This window comes from Perca flavescens, chromosome 3 (assembly GCF_004354835.1).
Source record: "Perca flavescens isolate YP-PL-M2 chromosome 3, PFLA_1.0, whole genome shotgun sequence".
Taxonomy (NCBI): domain Eukaryota; kingdom Metazoa; phylum Chordata; class Actinopteri; order Perciformes; family Percidae; genus Perca; species Perca flavescens.
In genome coordinates, this window is record NC_041333.1 from 6,773,496 (window position 1) to 6,798,384 (window position 24,889).

At 39.4% G+C, this 24,889-nt stretch overlaps 1 protein-coding gene across 1 annotated transcript in view; it reads left to right on the forward strand.

The window, feature by feature from the left end:
• Nucleotides 1-1,002: 1,002 nt before the first annotated feature.
• Nucleotides 1,003-24,889, forward strand: part of LOC114552218 (Na(+)/H(+) exchange regulatory cofactor NHE-RF4-like) — a 35,585-nt gene continuing 11,698 nt past the window's right edge. The window contains exons 1-6 of the mRNA XM_028572863.1: nucleotides 1,003-1,016; nucleotides 4,110-4,171; nucleotides 4,280-4,491; nucleotides 17,769-18,152; nucleotides 18,242-18,544; nucleotides 20,120-20,191. Coding sequence (XP_028428664.1) covers nucleotides 1,003-1,016; nucleotides 4,110-4,171; nucleotides 4,280-4,491; nucleotides 17,769-18,152; nucleotides 18,242-18,544; nucleotides 20,120-20,191 — 1,047 coding nt within the window. The remainder of the gene's footprint in view (nucleotides 1,017-4,109; nucleotides 4,172-4,279; nucleotides 4,492-17,768; nucleotides 18,153-18,241; nucleotides 18,545-20,119; nucleotides 20,192-24,889) is intronic.

Sequence of the window (24,889 nt, forward strand, 5' to 3'; positions counted from 1 at the left end):
AAAACACCGATAAACCACCTGGACAGTGTTCTCCAAAGTGATGTTATGTAAACTTAAATCAGTTTCCACAATGACTGCTTTTCGGTAAAAGTTATGGATCTGATAATTAATCCAAGGTCAGCAGAACATTCTGTCTTAGCATGCAATAGATGCAGAATGAACAACAGTCGATAAACAGTACAAGAATGACTGTTAACGCACAATAAGGATGTAATGAGGACTGTCAGTGGTATTGATTTCCAGCCAGTGGGGAAACACCAACACTCACTCATTCACAGACCTTTAGGCTTTGCATTGCTAACCTGACAAACCAAATGGATAACAAACCAACTGGTCCCACAAGGTTCTGTGTAACAACACAGAACCTTTTGAAGAGCCGTCATTGGAAACTGTTTGGAAAAGGGAAGGCACTTTAAAAACCAAAGGTGATTGGATGAACCATCTATCACGTCCCGATTGTTGTTTTGTCTCACACACACCTAAACCAGTCGCTTCTTACAGGATGCTGATTGGTTCGGTAAGCTGCTGTTCGGGCACAAACACATAACTTGAAGCCTGGTAATATGGATTTTTGTCTGATATGTTATCCCACAATTCTCACGGGATCTTGTGATATGCACTGCTGTGGTCCAGCCAAAAAGGAGCCCCAGTAGCAGCAGCTTCCTACAGTGTGAAGCAGTGCTGTTCTATACTTTTGGTCAGTGTTTGAAAGCCCACATCATTGTGTAATAATAAGTTTGTCTGTATAAGTTTGATTGCTTACTTCTGAGAGTAATTTAATTTGCCTCAACCAAGTGAATTCATCGGAGCTGTCCTTTATATTCAAGTTACAGCACTCCCTGATAGTTGTCCATTGTAAATAATACATTTTGGACAAAGGCATGAGCTCACCTAAATGTGTCCTTGTGATGATGACAGAGCAATTTTACCGCTGTCTGTGGATGCAGGAAGGTACAAGTATCTTATTGTGTCACTGTCACTTCCACAGGCTGCCAGGATGCAATGGAATTTCCACGGTAAGTACAGCTTTAGATACACTGTCTTAGTACTACTGTAATACCTCCTGATAAACAGAAATCTGCTGCTTATTAAAGGATCACACTTGTGTTTTAGACAATTCCCTACAAATTCAATATACCTTACAATAATGCCAGTTTATAAAAAAATATCAAAATTACAAAAAATATTTTCCCTCCCAATTCAATGGAGATAACTGGAATTATTTTGTGCTGCTCGCAGCATTGACACCTGACATGGACAAAATTCAACACCAACCTCTTTCCAGGAACAATTTGATCTCACAGAAACACTGCCAACAGTTTTCATTGAACTGTATCCCTGTTGACAGTGTGTTGTGTTCATTGCTATGCAGTGATGACATAACTTTGATAACACTGAGGCAGATAAAAGCTGAACTGTGAGCTTCTTATCTTCTGGATGCTTTCAGCAGCCACGACCACAAGGAAATTGTATCCTCTATACAACGTGTTCATATTACCAACCCTATAAGCAGACAAGAATTTCAGATTACGTTTAGTGGCAAGGTTTTTAATAATCCTTAAAGTGGCATTAAGATTTCAGTCCTGAATGTATTATAATTTTTCTTCAAGTAAAAACAATTGAATTGAGCTGAGTAGTCTATATCCTTGACGTTCCACTTCCAAGATTGCTACAGTACAACAGGAAATTACGTCAGATGCATGTCTTTTCACCGATGTCTGGTGAATTTACGAGGACTATGGTTAACTGCTCTACAGATCTCTTCAGGGTAAATTGAGACAGCTAGCTAGACTATCTGTCCAATCTGAGTTAAATGAAAATATTCAAGCTCACAGCTTTAAATTATGTTTATATATATATATACAGTGGGGGAAATAAGTATTTGACCCCTTGCTGATTTTGCAGGTTTGCCCACTTACAAAGAATGCAAAAATCTACAATTTTAATCATATGTACATTCTAACAGTGAAAGACAGAATCCCAAAGAAAATTCCAGAAAATCACATCATATGAATTTATTAAAATTGATAACCATCTGATGAGGAAAAACAAGTATTTGACCCCCTGGACAAACAGCAAGTATTCTGGCTCCTACAAGCCAGTTAGTCTTTCTTTAAGACACAGCCCCAATCCGAACCAATTATCTACATCAAATACACCTGCCTCACCTCGTTACCTGTATAAAAGACACCTGTCAACACCCAAACAACCAGCATCCAACATCCCCACCATGGGCAAGACCAAAGAGCTTTCTACGGACATCAGGGACAAGATTGTTGATCTGCACAAGGCTGGGATGGGCTACAAGAGAATCGGAAAGCAACTTGAGAGAAAAGATCAACTGTCGGTGCAGTTATCAGGAAATGGAAGAAGCACCACACCACCGCCAACCTCCCTCGGTCTGGGCCTCCACACAAGATCTTGCCTCGTGGGGTGTCCCTGATCATGCGAACGGTGAGGAATCATCCCAAAACCACAAGGGGGGAACTGATGAATCAACTGAAGGAAGCTGGGACCACAGTTACAAAAGATACGGTTGGTAACACACTACGCCGTCATGGATTGAAATCCTGCAGCGCACGCAAGGTCCCCCTGCTCAAGAAGAAACATGTACAGGCCCGCATGAAGTTCGCCATTCACCACCTGGACGACTCAGAAGAGGCCTGGAAGAAGGTGATGTGGTCAGATGAGACCAAAATAGAACTTTTGGCCTCAACTCAACTCGTCGTGTTAGGAGGGCAAAGAACACCGAGTACAACCCAAAGAACACCATCCCCACCGTCAAGCATGGTGGTGGCAACATCATGCTTTGGGGTGCTTTTCAGCCAAGGGGACGGGACAACTCCATCGTATTGAGGGGAGGATGGACGGGGCCATGTATCGTGGAATTCTGGACCGACATCTCCTTCCCTCAGTGAGAGAGCTGAAGATGGGTCGAGGATGGGTGTTTCAGCACGACAACGACCCTAAGCATACCGCCAAAGCAACAAAAGAGTGGCTGAAGAAGAAGCACATCAAGGTTCTGGAGTGGCCTAGCCAGTCTCCAGACCTGAATCCGATTGAAAATCTTTGGAGGGAGCTTAAAATTCGAGTTGCCAGGTGACAACCTCGGAACCTGAATGATTTGGAGGCTGTCTGCAGGGAGGAGTGGGCCAACATCCCTGCCGAAATGTGCACAAACCTTGTCACCAACTATAAAAACCGTTTGACATCTGTGCTGGCCAATAATGGCTTTTGTACAAAATATTAACATGCTGTTTGTCCAGGGGGTCAAATACTTGTTTTTCCTCATCAGATGGTTATCAATTTTAATAAATTCATATGATGTGATTTTCTGGAATTTTCTTTGGGATTCTGTCTTTCACTGTTAGAATGTACATATGATTAAAATTGTAGATTTTTGCATTCTTTGTAAGTGGGCAAACCTGCAAAATCAGCAAGGGGTCAAATACTTATTTCCCCCACTGTATATACATATATATATATATATATATATATATATATATATATATATATATATATATATATATATATATATATATATATATATATTGGCACTTACAACTATGGTCTACTATGAACTGTATAATATGAAAGATTGGGTTTATGACAAATAAACAATGGTTGGTATGCATTGCACTGGGCCTAAATGGTGCACTGGAAAATCATCCATGTAGTCATGCTGCTTATAGTAGAAAGCTGACACAGGTCTTACTGGTTTGTTTTGACCACATGACTTAGTTATAACCATTTGTATAAATGAGAGTCACTATATCAGGATACTCATGAATATATCAAACTGATGCATATTCATCACCAAGAAACCTCAGAAACACTGTGCACGTATCTGAAAGATGATCTAGTGAAATGACTGGGCCACTGCCTGTTTGTAGTGTCTAATAGAACAGCAGTCTTTGAAATGGTGAGCAGTGAGAATCGGCCTATTAGAATGAAATACAACTTTCAAAACACTACTATGGTCCTTTAAAAAGTTAAAGACAGACATTCTGTATACAGTGTAGATTCTTTTATTAAAATGAATTCTGTATGAAGTTCCCCTGCTGTGCTACACTGACATACTGACTCTGCATTTTTTCTCCTTACATCAGTTTCACCTTCAATCCAAAGGAAGGGATAGATAATCCAGCTCTGGTCATCACTGATGATCCTGGTGATGTTTAATACACATGCCTTTACATACACAACCTTTCAAACCTCTCCTAACATCATTTTCCAGTGTCCCCCTAGTATTAATTATCTGTAATAACCATGTGTGCAGAGCCTGATCAGAGCCCCATGCCCAGACTGTGCCAACTGAAGCGTCTGGAGGGGCAGAGCTTTGGTTTCTACCTGCGCATGGACCAGCGCAGCCAAGGTTTTGAGATCAGAGATGTTGAGCCGTGGAGTCCTGCAGAGCAAAGCGGTCTCAGAGACGGAGACCGAGTGCTGGAGGTCAATGAAGAATATGTGGACAACATAGACTTCTACAGGGTTAGAGTCTAGAATTTGGTATACTAATGCAGTGCCATTTGGAATGGGCCAAGCAATCAGCCATTCCGGACAGGCATGTTTGGAATGGGCTGATTGCTTGGCCTTCGGTATTGCTGCTTTCAGCTTTCTCATCCAAACAATTTAACACTGGAAACTACTCTTGCTTGGGTCCTGAGCTATACATGCAATGACATAGTTGCATCTCCTAACAATTCTAGAGTATACACGTCATTTGCTATCAGCTAGCTATTTGGGACCAGGCTATTTCCGGGAACAAATGTATTCATTTTAAAAGTTGAATCACTAACACTTGAAATATTTGAGTTTGCTTCAATGTAACATCCTTATCTCTCTGGTCTCTCTTTCTTAGTGTGTGTGTGTGTGTGTGTGTGTGTGTGTGTGTGTGTGTGTGTGTTCTACTCTCACCCACACCACAAACATTCTGACCCGTGGTGGAATGTAACGAAAGTGTGCTTACTCAAGTAAACACTTTTGAGGTACTTTACTTAAAGGTACAATATGTAATACTGACAGCTAGTGTTTAAAATAGTTACTGCAGTACAAATTGAAAATACTGGAGAGAGTCGTCTCCCCCGCCCTCTCCTGCCCAGAGTCGAAGTTCACATTGGTTGCCAGGCTGAGACTGCAGCATCCAACAATGTTAGACAGTGGAGTAGCTAACGTTAGATGCTGGCTATATTCATAAAAGCCCGTGCTCACGCGGTGCTCTGTACCCAACTGACAGCACACCTTTCTGTTTAGAATTACAGTAGGAACCGCTAAAAACCCAACAACCTCGCCGTCCTGTCCACACACCAGGATAGGAACTGCTAAAAATAGCACCACCTTGCCATCCTATTCCACTAGGGCTGTCAAAATTGCTCAAAAATGACGTTTGAATATTCCCTCTAAAATAACACTGAATATTCAAACTATTCGAACATCTGGTTGCGCATGCATCCAAGGTGGCTTGCGACATCGTGACGTCAAAATGATGCAAAAGGTTGCGCCGGTTGCGCACGGCTCTTTCCCCTCCCCCGTGTCGCGCGACAAAGCGGAAACAAAGCAAAGCAGACAGCCTCTGCTACCGCAAGCGTTTTTTTCCACTTTTTTTTTTTAATTCGAATATTAATTTTCACCTTTCAAATTCGTTTTTTTAAAACTATTTGAAAATATATTCGTATTTTGAATATTCGTTGACAGCCCTATATTCCACCCCACTGAACACACTTCATCGGATTACAATTACGGCAACAATTGCTAAACACACTGCAAACTCACGGTCCTCTCTTCCCGATTCAAAGCTCTTGGCTTAAAATAACTCACCATTGTAAACGTTGTAAACAGCTGTTTACTCCGGTAACGTTCTCAGTAAGCAGGGTTAGCATGGCATTGTTAGCCAGGACTAGTCGGGATCACTTTACTGGCTGTGTCTCAATTGTTTTTGCGAGTAACCAACTTGGGTACTCTAGCTATATAATTCAATGTGAGTACACAAATGTTTAAATTACATAAAATGCCAGTCCCTTGTAGCTGTGATAAATTAGCCCGAAGCTAATGCTTACCTGTTCAGGAGTAAATTAGCCAACTCTGCGTCCTTTTGGGGCTCTAAGCTGTCTCCATCTTTCAAATAGATCTCAAATATTTATCCGGGGTTTGTTACATCTCTAGTCATGGGACTGTTAGAAACATGCCGTTTTTTATGTCATGTAGAATCTATCTCCGATGATGCTGCTGATTCAGCAGCATTCCAACTATTGTTATTGTGGGAATGCTGTTCTACAGCTATTGTTGTTCGTGTCGGCCGTTTTCTTTATTTTTCTGCTTATTCCGTACGTTTTTTGGCTCTCTGTAACTTCTGCATACTTTCACCTATTTAAACCATTCAACTTTTAAAATGTTCAGCTCTTTCAGCTAATGATGGGACACTTCTGGCTTTTTAACACTTTTTTTTTTAACATCAAGTGAATGAGAGTAGGCTTCAACTCCTTAAAATCTTCTTCCACTCCCAAAAGTTTCAGCTCCTTCATACTTTCACCTACAGATGCTAAACAAACTTTAAAATGTTCACAAAATATTCAGCTATCCGGCTATCCTACTACTTTTCAGTTTGAAATCTTTTACAGTTTTTGTGAAAAAGCTGTTTAACTATGCAGTGATCATTTCAGGATTCACCCTCTGAATCATCATTCAGAGGGTGAAGCTTCAAAAAAATTATCTTTGTCCCTTCTCTATAAATTGCTCGTACACCCACAATTTTTACTTGTCATACACAATTTATACATCAAAACGTAGGTATTTCCATCTAGTTTCAGACAATGTGCTAAGTTAAGCGATATGTTTTATACTTTGGGCTCAGCAAGCTTCCAAATGATGAGAGTAACATATTTTCCTCCATCCGCTGCAATGATATAAGTCCTCCATATTTTCCAGTGAACAGCAGAACAAACCACTTTTTTAAATCGCTGATATGCCCACATTTTTATGTTTATCCATATACTTTTTATACCAATACATTCACAAACGCCTTGTGGTGCTCAGGATGACGTCATTTGACTGATAGCAGTTATCGTTTTGGCAGTCTGAGCCTTTATTTGAGAGCTTGCTCTCAGTGTCTGAATTGCTGCGGTGTACTACAGGAGACATAATAAGACCAGGTGCGATCGTTAACAGATGAAAGAGATGTTTATAAACATGGCCACAAGCACTTAGTAGCCATGACAACCCTTTAACAGACAGTCCACTTTAATACTGTAGTATTCAACTAACTAAACTAACTATGATCATCACTCTATATCATTTGCATTCCACTTCTGTCTGTCTGTCTGTCTGTCTGTCTCCTTATCTGTCTATGTCTCCCTCCCTCTGTCTGTGTCCCTCCCTCCTGTCTCCCGCTCTTTCTCTATGCCTCCCTCCCTGATTCTTTCTCTTTTCTCTGTCTTCCTCCCTCCTCTGTTCCCCTCCTTCCTTCCTTCAGTCTTCCTCCCTCCTTCTCTCCCTCCCTCCCCTTTCTCTGTCCCTCCCTCCCTCCATCTTTCTCAAGCTCTCTCTCCTTCCATCGCTCCCTCTCTCTCTCTCTCTCCCTCCCTTCCTCTCTCTCACTCCCTCTCTCCCTTCCTCCTTCTGTCTTTCCCTCCAGGGTCATTTGTGATTTGTGATTTCATCCATGTATATAGCCCATTTCCTTTCAGGCAATATATCCAACTTACAGCTCTTTAGGCTCATGCTTGTTTGTTCTATGGAATGGATCTGGCTGATAATAATACAAAGTATTTAAACTTTCAGCCTTTTTAGTCAATTTTAGTCAAAGTTGCTCTCTTTCTCAATGTTTCTATCTTTCCTCTCTTTTTCCTCTCTCTCTCCTTCTCTCTTTATTCTCTTTCTCTCATCTCTCTTCTCTCATCTCCTCTCTTCTCTCATGCTCTTCTTTCTTTATTTCTCTCCTTCTGTCTTTCCTCTTTCTTCTTGTTCAGCCCCATTCTTTTCACCTAATATATTTCACATCTCATCTCAGCTAGATTGATGCTTTTTCGTTCTATGCAGTGTATATATCTGATAATAATACAAAGTATTTCTTCTTTCAGCCTTTTCAGACAATTCATTTAAATTTTCATCTTTGACAGTATTACAGTTCAGCTTCCAGCTTTTCTAACAAGCTCTTCACTTATTTAGGTAATGCAGTTTAGCTTCCAACTCTGAAAATGTTCCAGATGTTTCAGCAGTGCAGTGCAATGCATTTGAGCTTTAAGATTTTTCATACAATTTGTTTCATATTTTTGCATTTGTGAGTCATAATCAGTTAGAAACTATACTCAGACCTCACAATGTTCTACATCTTTAGTTATATTCAACTTTTAAAGCCAACGGTTCAGTTTAGCGTCAGCTTTTAACTTTTTAATGAAATTCATACTTATTAAAACGATTTCCACTTTTTCAACTATTCTCACTTCAACTTTTTTTTAAGCTATTTACCCAGTGTAGCTTTAGCAATTCATCTATTCATCATTCCCACGCATTTTCTGTAGGAAATGCATTTTCTAGTTCTGTTCGGACATTTTTATTATTCCGTACGTTTTTTGGCTCTCCGTAACTTCTGTATACGTTCAGCTATTAAAACCATTCAACTTTTAAAATGTTCAACTCTTTCAGCTAATGATGGGCCTTCTTCAACTTTTTTTCTACTATTTATACTTTTTTAAATATTAAGCTTATTAACACTTTTTTTTAACATTGAAGTGAATGAGAGCATGCTTCAAATCCTTAAAATCTTCTTCCGTTCCCAAAATTTTCAGCTCCTTCATACTTTCACCTACAGATGCCAAACAAACTTTAAAATGTTCACAAAATATTCAGCTATCCGGCTACTACTTTTCAGTTTGATATCTTTTACAGTTTTTGTGAAAAAGCTGTTTAAGTTTAGTGATCATTTCAGGAAATTTTATCGATTAAACAGAGTGTGTATTGCCCTGGCAAGAGTGATGATGTCACCAACTAGAGTGTGAAGCTTCAAAAAAATTATCTTTGTCCCTTCTCTATAAATTACTCTCACGCCCACAACTTGCCATACACAATTTATACATCAAAACGTAGGTATTTTTGTTTAGTTTCAGCCAATGTGCTCAGTTATGTGATATGCCTTATACTTTTGGCTCGGCGAGCTTCCAAATGACAATAGTTCAAATCTTCCTCCATTCGCTGCCATGTCAAAAATCCTCCACATTTCCCAGCGAAACGCAGAACAAACCACTTTTTTAAATCGCTGATATGCCCACATTTTTAAGTTTATCCATATAAATTTTATACCGATACGTTCACAAAGGCCTTGTGGTGCTCAGGATGACGTCATTTGACTGATAGCAGTTATCGTTTTGGCAGTCTGAGCCTTTATTTGAGAGCTTGCTCTCAGTGTCTGAATTGCTGCGGTGTACTACAGGAGACATAATAAGACCAGGTGCGATCGTTAACAGATGAAAGAGATGTTTATAAACATGGCCACAAGCACTTAGTAGCCATGACAACCCTTTAACAGACAGTCCACTTTAATACTGTAGTATTCAACTAACTAAACTAACTATGATCATCACTCTATATCATTTGCATTCCACTTCTGTCTGTCTGTCTGTCTGTCTGTCTCCTTATCTGTCTATGTCTCCCTCCCTCTGTCTGTGTCCCTCCCTCCTGTCTCCCGCTCTTTCTCTATGCCTCCCTCCCTGATTCTTTCTCTTTTCTCTGTCTTCCTCCCTCCTCTGTTCCCCTCCTTCCTTCCTTCAGTCTTCCTCCCTCCTTCTCTCCCTCCCTCCCCCTTTCTCTGTCCCTCCCTCCCTCCATCTTTCTCAAGCTCTCTCTCCTTCCATCGCTCCTCTCTCTCTCTCTCTCCCTCCCTTCCTCTCTCTCACTCCCTCTCTCCCTTCCTCCTTCTGTCTTTCCCTCCAGGGTCATTTGTGATTTGTGATTTCATCCATGTATATAGCCCATTTCCTTTCAGGCAATATATCCAACTTACAGCTCTTTAGGCTCATGCTTGTTTGTTCTATGGAATGGATCTGGCTGATAATAATACAAAGTATTTAAACTTTCAGCCTTTTTAGTCAATTTTAGTCAAAGTTGCTCTCTTTCTCAATGTTTCTATCTTTCCTCTCTTTTTCCTGTCTCTCTCCTTCTCTCTTTATTCTCTTTCTCTCATCTCTCTTCTCTCATCTCCTCTCTTCTCTCATGCTCTTCTTTCTTTATTTCTCTCCTTCTGTCTTTCCTCTTTCTTCTTGTTCAGCCCCATTCTTTTCACCTAATATATTTCACATCTCATCTCAGCTAGATTGATGCTTTTTCGTTCTATGCAGTGTATATATCTGATAATAATACAAAGTATTTCTTCTTTCAGCCTTTTCAGACAATTCATTTAAATTTTCATCTTTGACAGTATTACAGTTCAGCTTCCAGCTTTTCTAACAAGCTCTTCACTTATTTAGGTAATGCAGTTTAGCTTCCAACTCTGAAAATGTTCCAGATGTTTCAGCAGTGCAGTGCAATGCATTTGAGCTTTAAGATTTTTCATACAATTTGTTTCATATTTTTGCATTTGTGAGTCATAATCAGTTAGAAAATATACTCAGACCTCACAATGTTCTACATCTTTAGTTATATTCAACTTTTAAAGCCAACGGTTCAGTTTAGCGTCAGCTTTTAACTTTTTAATGAAATTCATACTTATTAAAACGATTTCCACTTTTTCAACTATTCTCACTTCAACTTTTTTTTAAGCTATTTACCCAGTGTAGCTTTAGCAATTCATCTATTCATCATTCCCACGCATTTTCTGTAGGAAATGCATTTTCTAGTTCTGTTCAGACATTTTTATTATTCCGTACGTTTTTTGGCTCTCCGTAACTTCTGTATACGTTCAGCTATTAAAACCATTCAACTTTTAAAATGTTCAACTCTTTCAGCTAATGATGGGCCTTCTTCAACTTTTTTTCTACTATTTATACTTTTTAAAATATTAAGCTTATTAACACTTTTTTTTAACATTGAAGTGAATGAGAGCATGCTTCAAATCCTTAAAATCTTCTTCCGCTCCCAAAATTTTCAGCTCCTTCATACTTTCACCTACAGATGCCAAACAAACTTTAAAATGTTCACAAAATATTCAGCTATCCGGCTACTACTTTTCAGTTTGATATCTTTTACAGTTTTTGTGAAAAAGCTGTTTAAGTTTAGTGATCATTTCAGGAAATTTTATCGATTAAACAGAGTGTGTATTGCCCTGGCAAGAGTGATGATGTCACCAACTAGAGTGTGAAGCTTCAAAAAAATTATCTTTGTCCCTTCTCTATAAATTACTCTCACGCCCACAACTTGCCATACACAATTTATACATCAAAACGTAGGTATTTTTGTCTAGTTTCAGCCAATGTGCTCAGTTATGTGATATGCCTTATACTTTTGGCTCGGCGAGCTTCCAAATGACAATAGTTCAAATCTTCCTCCATTCGCTGCCATGTCAAAAATCCTCCACATTTCCCAGCGAAACGCAGAACAAACCACTTTTTTAAATCGCTGATATGCCCACATTTTTAAGTTTATCCATATAAATTTTATACCGATACGTTCACAAAGGCCTTGTGGTGCTCAGGATGACGTCATTTGACTGATAGCAGTTAGCATTTTGGCAGTCTGAGCCTTTATTTGAGAGCTTGCTGTCAGTATCTCTGAATAGCTGCAGTGTGCCACAGGTGACATATTAAGAGCAGCTGCTCGTTATTTAACTGATTAAACATCAAAGGATCTTGTCACAGACTTCAAAGGATGTTTACAAACACGGTCACAGGTACTTAGTAGCCATGACAACCTTTTCACAGACAGTCAACTTGAATACTACAGGCTTGCTGTAGTATTCAACTAACTAGACTAACTATGAACATTAGTCTATATCCTTTGTGTTCCACTTTTTCTGTCTGTTTGTCTATCTGTCTCCCTCCTTATCTGTCTGTCTCCCTACCTCCCTCCTTCTCTGTCTCCGTCCCTCCTCTGTTTTTGTCTTTGTCTCCCTCCTCCTCCCTCCTTCTCCGTCTCTCGCTGTCTCCCGCCCTACTTCTGTCTCCCTCCCTCTGTCTCCCTCCGTCTCTTTCTCTATCCCTCCCTCCTTCTTTCACTTTTCTCTGTCTCCCTTCCTCCTTCTCTGTCCCCCTACTTCCTTCTCTGTCTTCCTCCCTCCTCTGTCTCCGTCCCCCTTTCTCTTTCTCTGTCTCACTCCCTCTCTCCCTCCTTCCCTCCCTCCCTCCCTCCCTCCCTGTCTCTCTTCTTCCCTCCTCTCTCTCTCTCTCTATCACTCCTCTCTCTTTCTCTCCCTCCCTCCCTTCCTTTCTCTCACTCCCTCTCTCCCTCCTTCTGTCTCTCTCTCTCTCCCTCCCTCCCTCCCTACAGGGTCATTTGTGATTTGTGATTTCATTCTTGTATATAGCCCGTTTCTTTTCAGGCAATATATCCACCTCTCAGCTCTTTTTGGTCATGCGTGTTTGTTCTACGCAATGGATATGGCTGATAATAATACAAATTATTTAAACTTTCAGCCTTTTTAGTCAATTTATTTGAACTTCCACTTTTGACAGTATTACATTTTAGCTTCCAGCTTTTATTGAAATGTTTTTCCACTATTAGTTTATTAAGGTAATGCAGTTCAGCTTCCAACTGACACTTTTACTGACATTTTAATACATGTTTGTTTGTATTATATGATATGGCGCATGCCTTTGTTGTGGGAGGCCTAGGTTCGAATCCTGCTACGATACATCAGTCAACGTGTCCCTGACCAAGATGTTATTTCACTTTTTCAACAATTCTCAGTACTTCAACTTATTCTTACGGATTTAAGCTATTCATCCAGTTTAGCTTTAGCAATTCAGCTATTCATGTTTTATTTTGGCTCTCCGTAACTTCTGCATACGTTCAGCTATTAAAACCATTCAACTTTTAAAATGTTCAGCTCTTTCAGCTAATGATAGGACTTCAACTTTGTTCTACTATTTATACTTTTTTAAATATTAAGACATTTTCAGGTAATTCATTTCAACTTTCATCTTTTGAAATCTTCATCAAATCATCTTTTGATCTCATCTCTTTCCTCTCTTTCCTCTCTTTCCTCTCCTTCCTCTCTTTTTCCTGTCTTCTCCCTTTCCTCTCTTTCTCTCTTTCTCTCCTCTCTTGTCTCTTCTCTCCTTCTCTCCTCTCTTCTCTCCTTTCTTCTCTCTTTCTGTCCTCTCTTTCCTCTTGTTCAGCCCCATTCTTTTCACCTACTTTATTTCACATCTCATCTCAGCTAGATTTAAGCTTTTTCGTTCTATATATGTCTGATAATAATACAAAGTATTTGTTCTTTCAGCCTTTTCAGGAAATTCATTTCAACTTTCATCTTTGACAGTATTACAGTTCAGCTTCCAGCTTTTCTAACAATGTATTTTAGCTCTTCCTTTAGGTAATGCAGTTTAGCTTCCATCTCTGACAATTTTCCAGATTTTTCAGCAGTGCAGTGCAATGCATTTGAGCTTTAAGATTTTTCATACAATTTGTTTCATATTTCTGCATTTGTGAGTCATCAGTTTGAAAAATATACTCAGACCTCACAATGTTCTAAATTTTTTGTCATTTTTCAACTTTTAAAGTCAACAATTCAGTTTAGCGTCAACTTTTAACTTTTTAATGAAATTCATACTCATACTACAGCATTCCCGTGCATTTTCTGAAGGAAATGCATTTTGTAGTTATATATTAAACTACCCTGCAGTATATAAAATAATTAAGCCCCACCTTTACCAGCTACATTAATGTGATGAACGCATCACACACACACACACACACACACACACGCACACACACACACACACACAAACTGGATACCCTTTCAACAATTGTATGGACCATGGCATTAGGGTTGAAGTAACGATAATTTTTCTGTCCATCATTTTATCCAATCGTCCTGTCACTAACATGTCAGGAAATAGTGTAACGTGCCCTGTGTAATAAATTGTAAATGTAATATATTATTATTACAGGTTTTTTTGGCTAAACAGCAGTGGGCACCACCGGAGCTACATGCGCAAAACTAACTACAGTCTGCACAGCAGAAGTTCATGTGAACCAAACCCTAGTTTGTTTTTCATTGCTTGAACACAATTTTCAAAACTCTACAGACTTATCCCATAACTTTAACCACAACTTGCACAACACTGTAGATTTACAGCACTTTGTTCAAATGCTAACACACTGCTGTCAAAACTGTTAACCACGCATTCGAAACAGTACGGATTTCAGCCTGGTGCATTTCAAACACTGTTGATTGCAATGGTTTCTTGTTCTATACGTGTTAGTGAACACATGCTGTATATACAGTATATAGTGAAAGCTCATAACGCCTTTTTTGGAAATAAAGAATTACCAAATAAGAATGAAACAGTTATAAATTGTACCGTTTGAGAGAAACAGTGAACAGGTAAAAGAGCAAAGATACCAATATGTGCTGGTAAGATGTCTGAGGTTACATACACAGTTGTGAAAATGTGAAAAAAACTTCCTTTACTATAGTAAAACTGCGCACTTACTGTTTTTCACAAAGTAATTGAGGTGGGAACACGACAGACATTTGTATTTATAGATAATGTAGGTCCATGGCAAGAGAAGACTTGTAAAAAAAAACTTGTAAAACTTCTGGACTATTACAGTTTTTTTCGATTGCTAAACGACAGTGGGCACAACTGGAGTCACGTGCAAAACTCTAGGACCAAACTCTAGTTCGTTTTTCATTGCTTGAACACAGTTTTCAAAACTCTACACACTTATCCCATGACTTTAACCACAACGTGCACAACACTGTAGATTTACAGCACTTTGTTCAAATGCTAAAACACTGCTGTCAAAACTGTTAACCACACATTCAAAACAGAATAGATTTCAGTTTGGTGCCTATCAAACACCACTTGCAATTTTAGCTGAAAGCCTAATTAGGTGTCTTATTTTAGACTAGTTAGTGAACATATATGGTATTTATACAGAGAAAGCTCAGAAAGCCTTTTTTTGTATACAAACACCAAATAAGAATGAAACAATTATACACTGTACCTTTGAGACAAAGAGGTAAAAGAGCAAAGATACCAATATGTCCAGGTAAGATGTCTGATATTATGTACACAAAAAGTGAAAAACACTATATCTTTACAATAGCAAAACTGTGTTCTTACTGTTTTTCAGAAAGTAATGGCGGTGAAAGCAATAGAAACACCACATTCATTTGTATTTAGAGATGACGCAGACATCCAATGTGATGAAGAAAACTTGCCACATGATGCTGGAGCGAGGCAGGATTAGTCACACTATTCTTTGGTACTGTTACGTATGTACCTTTAGTTTTTTTTTCCTCAGTAATTCCATAAATTACTAGAGACAAAATATTTTATTGATGAAAACTGCTGATTTTCATTCCTTCTTTTTTACCTTATGTAAAAATTGGTATGCTATACAATCTATATTTTTTCCTTAAACTATTGAGTAGTGTCAAGTCACTCAAATTGTTCAAACTGTAAAGATGAAAAAGTTTGTAATTTCTGTATTAGTGTTTGACGCTAGTGTTTTTACCCTCAGTGTGTTCTGAGTGACAGTGTGTGTGTGACTTGTGCATAGTGTTTGGCTGCACTGAGCCTGTTTTGCAGGTGATGTGAACTGTTTAGCTCAGGTGACTGTTGGTAGTGCAGACTGTAGTTTGAGTTTTGCACATGTGACTCCAGTTGTGCCCTGTCGTTTAGCAATCGGAAAAAACTGTATGTACCTTTAGTTTGTATTTCCAGTAATTACGTAAATTACTTCAGACAAAATAAAAATGTATATATCTATTTTGTGTAGTTAAGCAAACTGAGGATTTTCATTCATGCTTGTTTACGTCAAAAATTGTATAAAATAAAAAAGGAAAGAAAATAATTTCACTCTTTTCTTATAGAAAATATTGATGTAAAGTCACTTACAGTAAATTATACAAACTGTAAAGATGAAAAGTTTGTATTTTCTGTATTGGTGTTGATGCTAGTGTTTTTACTCTCAGTGTGTTCTGAGTGACAGTGTTTGTTACCTAGATGAGGATTGTTCATAGTTTGGCAGCACTGAGCCGGTTTTGAGACGTGTGTTAAGAGTTGTGTTGCTTGGAATGAGTTTTGCAGGTTATGTGAACTTTTTAGCTCAGGTGACTGTTGGTAATGCAGACTGTAGTTAGAATTTTGCACGTGGCTTCAGTTGTGACCAGTGTTGTTTAGCAATAAAAAAAAAACTGTAAAGAAGCTCATGAAGTCGTCAATACTGAGACGTATATACACAGAGCTGTGACTCTTTGTCAGCCTGGCTACAGTGCAGAAAAAAACTTGGGGTTGTTCTTATTTTCCTTTATTAAAGAGGTATTTTGTTGAATTAAATCCAGCTCTGTGTCATGGCAGTGTGGGCAGTGTGTCCATATCAGCAGTGTGTGTCTTCCCTCTGTGGCCAGGGGTGTTGGACTGGGGGAGGAAAGGGGAGTGAGTACCCAGAGGGTCTCATGTGTGAAGGACCAAAAAGATGCTACAATGAATAGCTGTGGATGTGGGAAGGGGACCATAGAGATTTTGTGTTATCCCCTGGCTGAGGTGCACGCAGCTCCCAGCAGAGCAGTTTGTTTTAGGTTACTGGTTTGGAAATTATACCATAGAGCTCACTTCCTTTTATTATCTTCTTTTTAGCGGTTCAACAGAGACAAGTGTAGTTTGCAGTGAGCCTGCACCACTATCCACAAATAGATGATCAATCGATAATGTTGATTAAAAAAAAGCAAACATGAAGATACTGTACATTAATTGTGCACATAATAGATTTGTATTTGCTCCAATTTAAACATTCTCTGTGTGAGAATATTTCTTTGTACAAATTATAATTTATGTGCTTGGAGAAAAAAAAAATTCTGTGCTCAAAATGACCCATCACGCAATTGAGAAACAAATCCTCCACCGCGGCGCTGCAGAGGAAGGTCTGGCTAGTCCAGACAGCATTCTGGAATGGGAGAAAAACGTGCTTTGGTTTATTGACATTTCTTTAAACCAATCGCAATCATAATGGGCGGTGCTAAGCTCCATATGGAACAACGGCACCTCTGCAAAATAGCATCGGGAAGGAACTTGTTTTGGTGGAACGTGTACGTTTAAAAGTTGTTTTAGTCATGCAACAGTAAACTCAGATTGGACAGATAGTCTAGCTAGATGTCTGGATTTACCCTGCAGAGATCTGAGAAAAGGTTAACCCAGAAGTGGAATATAGACTAAAATAAATATAACTCCATACTTCTTCCTTTGTTTAAACAAAATGTCTATGTCTGTTGTTATTCAGATTGCTTGTGTTAGTGGAGTGATTCTAGGGCTTAGTTGCCATCTACACACTATTAAAGATTACAGAAGTAATTGACTTTAATTGTAAATGGGTGTATTACTCTGAGACACACCATACATGTAAACATTTTAGTAGAGGTCACATGTTATTTGTGGTTAGCTGGATGATGACAGAAACAAAACAGACACCATCTTAAAATACCATTAGTTTGGAACTTCCGGCGGGCAGCAGCATGGAGTAGACGCAAGACGCACGTGCTCCTCCTCGTTTCAAACCTTTTTGCTCCAACAACCCTTTATTTCACAACCATATTATTTAAGAATTTGCGCACTTATTTTATTTTACACGCACTTGTTTGTTTCACATGCGCCTGTCTTAAAATGGCTTCAAAGAGTGGCAGATCCGGGAAAAAGGACGACTCGCCGACTAGCTTAACGATGGAGGCTATCTCGGCGCTACTGGACCAGCACCGCTCGGCATTAGCAACAGACTTCAGGACCTCTTTCAGCCTGCTGGAAACAAAATTTGATCAAGTCCGTGCCACCGTGGAAGACCAGGGCCAACGTCTGAGCTCTCTCGAGCTTATTTCAGAGGACCTGAGTCAGCGTGTCAGTGAGCTAGAAAAGGCATGCTCCAGCCTCCGGGAAAACAACTCAAAGCTAACGGCTAAAGTCATTGACCTGGAAGGTCGCATCAGACGGCAAAACCTACGCATTCTTGGCTGGCTGAGTCTACTGAAGGAGGACAACCTACCGAATTCTTCTCGGGTCTGCTATGTGAGATCTTCGGGAAGGAGATACTTCCCTCCCCGCCGGAGATTGACAGAGCCCATCGTTCACTGGCACCTAAACCTGCCCCGGGTCAGAGACCGCGACCGGTCATCCTTCGTCTACATCGCTACCGGATAAAAGATCTTCTGATCCGTGAGGCTAGACGCAGGGGGAAATTGGACTACCGCGGCCAGCAGATCCGCATTGTGGAGGACTACTGCCCAGAGATTTTGAGCCAGCGCGCCGAATACAGGGAAGTTATGACGGAGCTGTACAACCGAGGACTCAAGCCCTCCTTGCTGTACCCTGCCCGGCTTCATATCACACTTTCCAGCGGGGAGAAGATGTGGCTGTGCTCGGCGGATGAAGCACGGAGATATGTCGACCGTCTCCCAGCTGTCTCGGGCACATCATAAATGACTATTTTGTGACTGTGACGGATGGATTATTACTGTTCTATTTTTTTATTTATTTTTGGCTGCTATCATACCTGTTTATTCACTTTTCCCCCCCCTTTAACCTCTCTTCTTGGCGGCGTGGTCGTTCCGCCTCCTCCGTCATAGTCAAGGTAAACATGTCAATTAAAGCAGCGGTGATATGAGTATTTTCCTCTTCTTTAAAGTCAACGGACTATTCAAACGAGAAAAGTGGCAGTTGGTCAAGACCACACCCCCACCTTCCACCTTGCCCCTCCAACTCTCCTCCTCAATAGCTTCAGACACAGAAATGGCACATCCTAAGGAAAGCTCATTGTGGGACTGGCTGTAGTGGCTGTAGTTCTGCACCAAAGCTGAACCCAAACCTAACCCTTGCCAGTGCCTTGGGGACCAACTTACTATTTTGACTTCTAACGTTTTAACCCAAACCTAACCCTTGCCAGTGCCTTGGGGACCAACTTACTATTTTGACTTCTAAAGCGTTTTAACCCAAACCTACCCCTAAACCTAATCCTACCCCTAAACCTACCCCTACCCCTAAAGAAACTTCTGTCAATGTTAGGGAGTAGGAGAGTGTTTTCTTTCTTGCCGTTGTCAAGATCCATGTATTTGTCATTTACAGTTTAGAAGTTCTTACAACTTTGTGACATGAATGAAATCTACTATGTGTTTTATTAATTTTACCATTTTGTAAAGAATTTTACCATAATGCCTGTTGTCGCTAATTTGCATCATACCTAAATTTATATCTATTCCATATGCTATAGACAAATTAACAATCTCAACTTAATTTAGCATCAGCTTGGAGCCAGAAACACACATAATATTTTGTTTATATAATTGTGAATAAATTCAGGCGTCAAGGGGTTAAATTTTTAGTATTTACAATTTGCAATTTTGTACTTGACTTCCAGCAGATTCTTGCAGTGCTCCAGTGGGAGGTGTCGTTTGTGGATGTGGCTAGTGAGAGGGGAGGGGGGGTTTGTGCTTTGACACTTTGAAAAAAAAGAAAGGAAAATATACATTGTATGAGCATTTTTGTGTTTGTGATTGAACTTCAATAAAAATATCAGAGATAAAAAATACCATTAGCTTGATCACTGGTTTCCTTTAGAATTTAGTTCAAAGTAAACAGACTGGACTGATCTAATCTAATGATCTAACTAAATCTCATGTTTCCTTATGTTACTGTTGTATGATGTATGATGAAATAACATTTAAGAAGGGAACACACACATTAGTTAACATAAGCACTTGTGGGAGGAGGCCTCGGGGAAGACCCAGGACTAGGTGGAGGGATTATATCTCCAACCTGGCCTGGGAACGCCTCGGGATCCCCCAGTCGGAGCTGGTTAATGTTGCTCGGGAAAGGGAAGTTTGGGGTCCCCTGCTGGAGCTGCTCCCCCCGCGACCCGACACCGGATAAGCGGACGAAGATGGATGGATGGATGGACTTGTAATGATTAAAAATGAAATTGAGTTTATTCACTGAATCATTTGTGTCTCTATCTGTCTCTTTCTGTAATTACCTGACAGGTGGTGAGGAAGATCCAGTCATGCGGCTTACACTTGTTCCTCCTGGTGTTGAGGAGGGAAGAGTACGAACAGGTACTGTATGAGGATTAACATGACGTATGCGAGGGGTTATGTGCCAGTCAAACACAAATTACATATTGTTTTTATATGTCACATGGCAGTCTATCAGCAGTCACATACCACTGAGAATTGACATTATACTATTGTATATACTAAGCTAACCTGGGTTCGTAGAACCAAGAAACACAGCTACTAAAGGCTAACCTAGCGTGTAACATTAATGGTATTGTCTCCTCTCCCAGCATGATCTGCTGTCATTATGTTAAGCCCGCCCACTGACTCTATACACGATGTGATTGGCCCGGCTAGAGTATGGCTTTTCCAGCTCGCAAGCCAACGGAGAGTTGCTAGACGACCATGGCTGCAAATTACATTTGCTGCCACTAGGGTGCATCTAGATTTCTAGGCTACATTTAACGTAGAGTGATTCCTAAATTGGCCTGCATGAGTGTATGTCTTGTTGTAATTCAGGTTTTAAAAGGTGTATTTACAAAAAGTCATGTGGGAAATAACAAAACGTCTCTTTAATCAAACATCTTTGTAATAGGAATCAGTCGTACAAAATGTTTGTCTCCAACATGTTTGGCCTGTAGTGTGCTGTCTTCCTCCTTTTGGGCTGGATTAAATCAGCATCACACAAACACGCCCCCCTCATGTGTCCTATGTTATATCAGTTCTGACCCTTATTAAAACCTGAAAGACCTAGACTGAAATTTAAAGGACCACCCAAAATGTATACCAACAACCCCAAAATGGTTGTCCTATTTCAGTTTCCAACGTCAGTATTTGTTTCTGGAAGGTTACTACAGCCAATTCAAATTACTCTTAATTCAATTTAAATTAGAGTTTGATCTTACCCTGCTTCTTGAAATTGCTTCCGTCTTAATAGATCAGTGTTGGGTCAGTAGAGCTCTCCGTGGTTTCTGATCCTCTCTCTCTGAATGCTTTTTGGGCGAGGTAGAGGCAAAGATTGTTTGATCTCGGATCGCAAGTCCTCAGTCAACCACGGAGTCTCTCTTATCTGATCCCCGCACATGATCCCCATTCTCGTCGCCAGGTTTGTCGTGGAAGTTTCCTTTGCAGCAGGGGCGTGGAGGTTTTCAGAGTTTAGTAAATTGAAACAAATGAGACAGACTGAGACTAGAACCAAGTTGGGTTTTTGTATTTTATTAAAGACATATATATATTTGCAAATAGGAGCAACATGATTTCACAGTTTTTTGTCTTGTACACTTAATTAAATTGAATTGCCAAAGTAAACACAAATATGAGTGATGTGAGTTAATCTATATGATGTTACTGATGCAAACCGGATGGGATGGCATGTCGCAGCAGGATGCTGTGGTAGTTATGCTGGTTCAGTATGCCTTCAAATTTGAAAAAATCCCCAACAGTGTCACCAACAAAGCACCCCCCACACCATCACACCTCCACCTCCATGCTTCACGGTGGGAACCAGGCATGTAGAATCCATCCGTTCACCTTTTCTGCATCAGACACGGCGGTTGGAACCAAAGATCTCAAATTTGGACTCATCAGACCAAAGCACAGATTTCCACTGGTCTAATGTCCATTCCTTGTGTTTCTTGGCCCAAACAAACCTCTTCTGCTTGTTGCCTCTCCTTAGCAGTGGTTTCATAGCAGCTACTTGACCATGAAGGCCTGATTTGCGCAGTCTCCTCTTAACAGTTGTTCTAGAGATGTGTCTGCTGCTAGAACTCTGTGTGGCATTCATCTGGTCTCTAATCTGAGCTGCTGTTAACTTGCGATTTCTGAGGCTGGTGACTCGGATGAACTTATCCTCAGCAGCAGAGGTCTTCCTTTCCTGGGGCGTTCCTCATGTGAGCCAGTTTCGTTGTAGCTCTTGATGTTTTTTGCGACTGCACTTGGGGACACATTCAAAGTTTTCGCAATTTTCCGGACTGACTGACCTTCATTTGTTAAAGTCATGATGGCCACTCGTTTCTCTTTACTTAGCTGATTGGTTCTTGCCATAATATGAATTCTAACCGTTGTCCAATAGGGCTGTCAGCTGTGTATCAACCTGACCCGCACAACACAACTGATGGTCCCAACCCCATTAATAAGGGAAAAAATTCCACTAATTAACCCTGAAAAGGCACACCTGTGAAGTGAAAAGCATTTCAGGTGACTACCTCATGAAGCTCATTGAGAGAACACCAAGGGTTTGCAGCGCTATCAAAAAAGCAATGGGTGGCTACTTTGAGGAATTTAAAATATAAGACGTTTTCAGTTATTTCACACTTTTTTGTTAAGTACATAATTCCATATGTGTTCATTCATAGTTTTGATGCCTTCAGTGAGAATCTACAATGTAAATAGTAAAAGAAATATATATATGTACAATGTAAAAGAAAACGCATTGAATGAGAAGGTGTGTCCAAACTTTTGGTCTGTACTGTATATCTTTCACATTTTTGACACACAAACCCAAACACACCAACACACAGTTTGACACACATACCCAACCACCCACACACACACACACACACACACACACACACACACACACACACACACACTTGGTTTCCAGCTCTCAGTCACCATACCTAGTCCTTATTTCTTAGCCATTACGTTTACAAGGCTTCATATATGTCCTGCCACACCTTGTTGAATTGTTGCCTTTTGTTCCGATCTTCAAACGGTGATTTTTCTATACTTAAATAATATTTCATTAGTCCCTTCCATTGCTGTAGTGATGGGGCCTCTGTATCCTTCCAATTCTTTAAAATATATTTGTTATATACCAAAGAGGAGAAAAGGACCATCCATTCAATAGCTTGTCTGTATTTTGGAAGATACTGCTCGCGACTGTAAATTCAATTTTGATTTTACAAGTGGTCATCCATTTTTGGATCTCTAACAACCCTTACAAACCTTCTCACATTCCGATAAAGCGTGTATTATTGTCTCCTCGTGTATGCCACACACAAACGGGGGAGAAAGAGGCATCATATTTATTTATTTTTGATCTAGTGTAGTATATTCTTGTCATGAGCTTGTATTGTATTAGATTCTCATTGGTGGTAATGGTTTTAGTTATATTTAGGCAATCTTTCCAGGTTATATCAGAGTTATTTATTTTAAGATCTTTGTTCCAACCCTCATATATTTTTTTTGGAGTGAATAATTATCTGCCTGTGCTTCTATAAGGTGTTTGTACACTTTCCCTATTAATTTCTTGTTTTCTCCTGAGTTTAGGAATAGCCTCTGAGTAGCTAAGGGTTCTGTAGGCCTATTATAGTTCAAGTCAAAGTTATCTGTTATCCAGCTCTTTAATTGAAGATATCTAAAAAGTTATATTACCAATTGTTCAAATGGCTTTATACTGGTATGAGAGGTAATATCTACAATAGTTGTTATTCCATCATCTCCACTTCAGTTCCTCCTTCTGTATTGTGATGGATGGGTTATCCCACAAGCGTGTATTCTTTGGAACAGTGATTTCTATCCCCAGAATATGTTTTAATCTCTCCCATGGTCTTAATGTCCTATTTGTGACAAAACTGACATTTTTAATTTTCTGCTTTGTAAATAAGGCTATAAACAGGGTTTTTTCCCACAAGCTGATAATCCTCTATGTTTGCCCACATATCTCCCTCTGATCTGTTAATGATTTTGTTAACATAAAAAGACTGAGCAGAATAGTAGTATAGCTCAAGATTTGGGAATTTTAGCCCTCCTTTTCTCTTATTCTGAAGTAGTTTCCTACTATGAACCTTATTTGACCAGATGAAAGAACTGAATAGCTTATTGATTTTAAAGATCTCCTAAAGATGAACAGGAATTTAAGCAAATTAATTCTGCCAATTACGTAAATAGGCAGGTCTGTCCATTTATCTAGACTAGCCTTAAGATCCTTAATTAGTGGTGAGAAATTATCTTTATATAGTTTTGCTTTATCTAAACTGATATGCGACCCTAGATATTTAATCCTTTCCTTTTGCCATTTAAAGTTGTATTTAATAAGTTGTGATCTTTAGGCAAAATTCCTGTTGTTGATAGAAGTTCTGTCTTTTCTATGTTCATTTTGTAACCAGATATTTTTGATTACTTATCAATAATTTTCATTAGATATGGAATGGTTTATAACATTCTCTTCCAACATTAATACCATCTATCATATCTGATTGGCTTTTCTGAGCCATCGACTCTACAGCCAAGGCAAAGAGTGATGGGGATAGTGGACATCCCTGCCTTGTGCCCCTAGTTATATGCCACAGGGGACTTGTATACAGTTTTGATCATTTTTATTATTTAGTTTGGGAAGTTATATGCAGCTTAAACCTCATAAAGATAGCTCCACTCCAAATGGTCAAATGCTTTTTCAGCATCTACCGCCATCAGTGTCACATCTAGTTTTTCTTTTTTAGCATATAGTTTTAGAGATATACAGGTTCTAACATTGATTTTTAACTGTCTATCTTTAATAAACCCTGTGTGGTTAAAATGTACTGATGGAAGTATTTTGTTTATTCTGTTATTTATAACTTTTGTAATTATTTTATTATCACAATTTATTAGACTTATTGGTCGGAAATCAGAGGGTTTATTGCACTCTTTACCTGGTTTAGGAATTACATTAATAATAGTCTTATACATTGAAGGTGGCAGGATTTCATTTGTAGTGGCTTGTTTTATAACTTAATTTAATTTGCGGCCAGAATGTTGAATGAAATGCAGTAAACC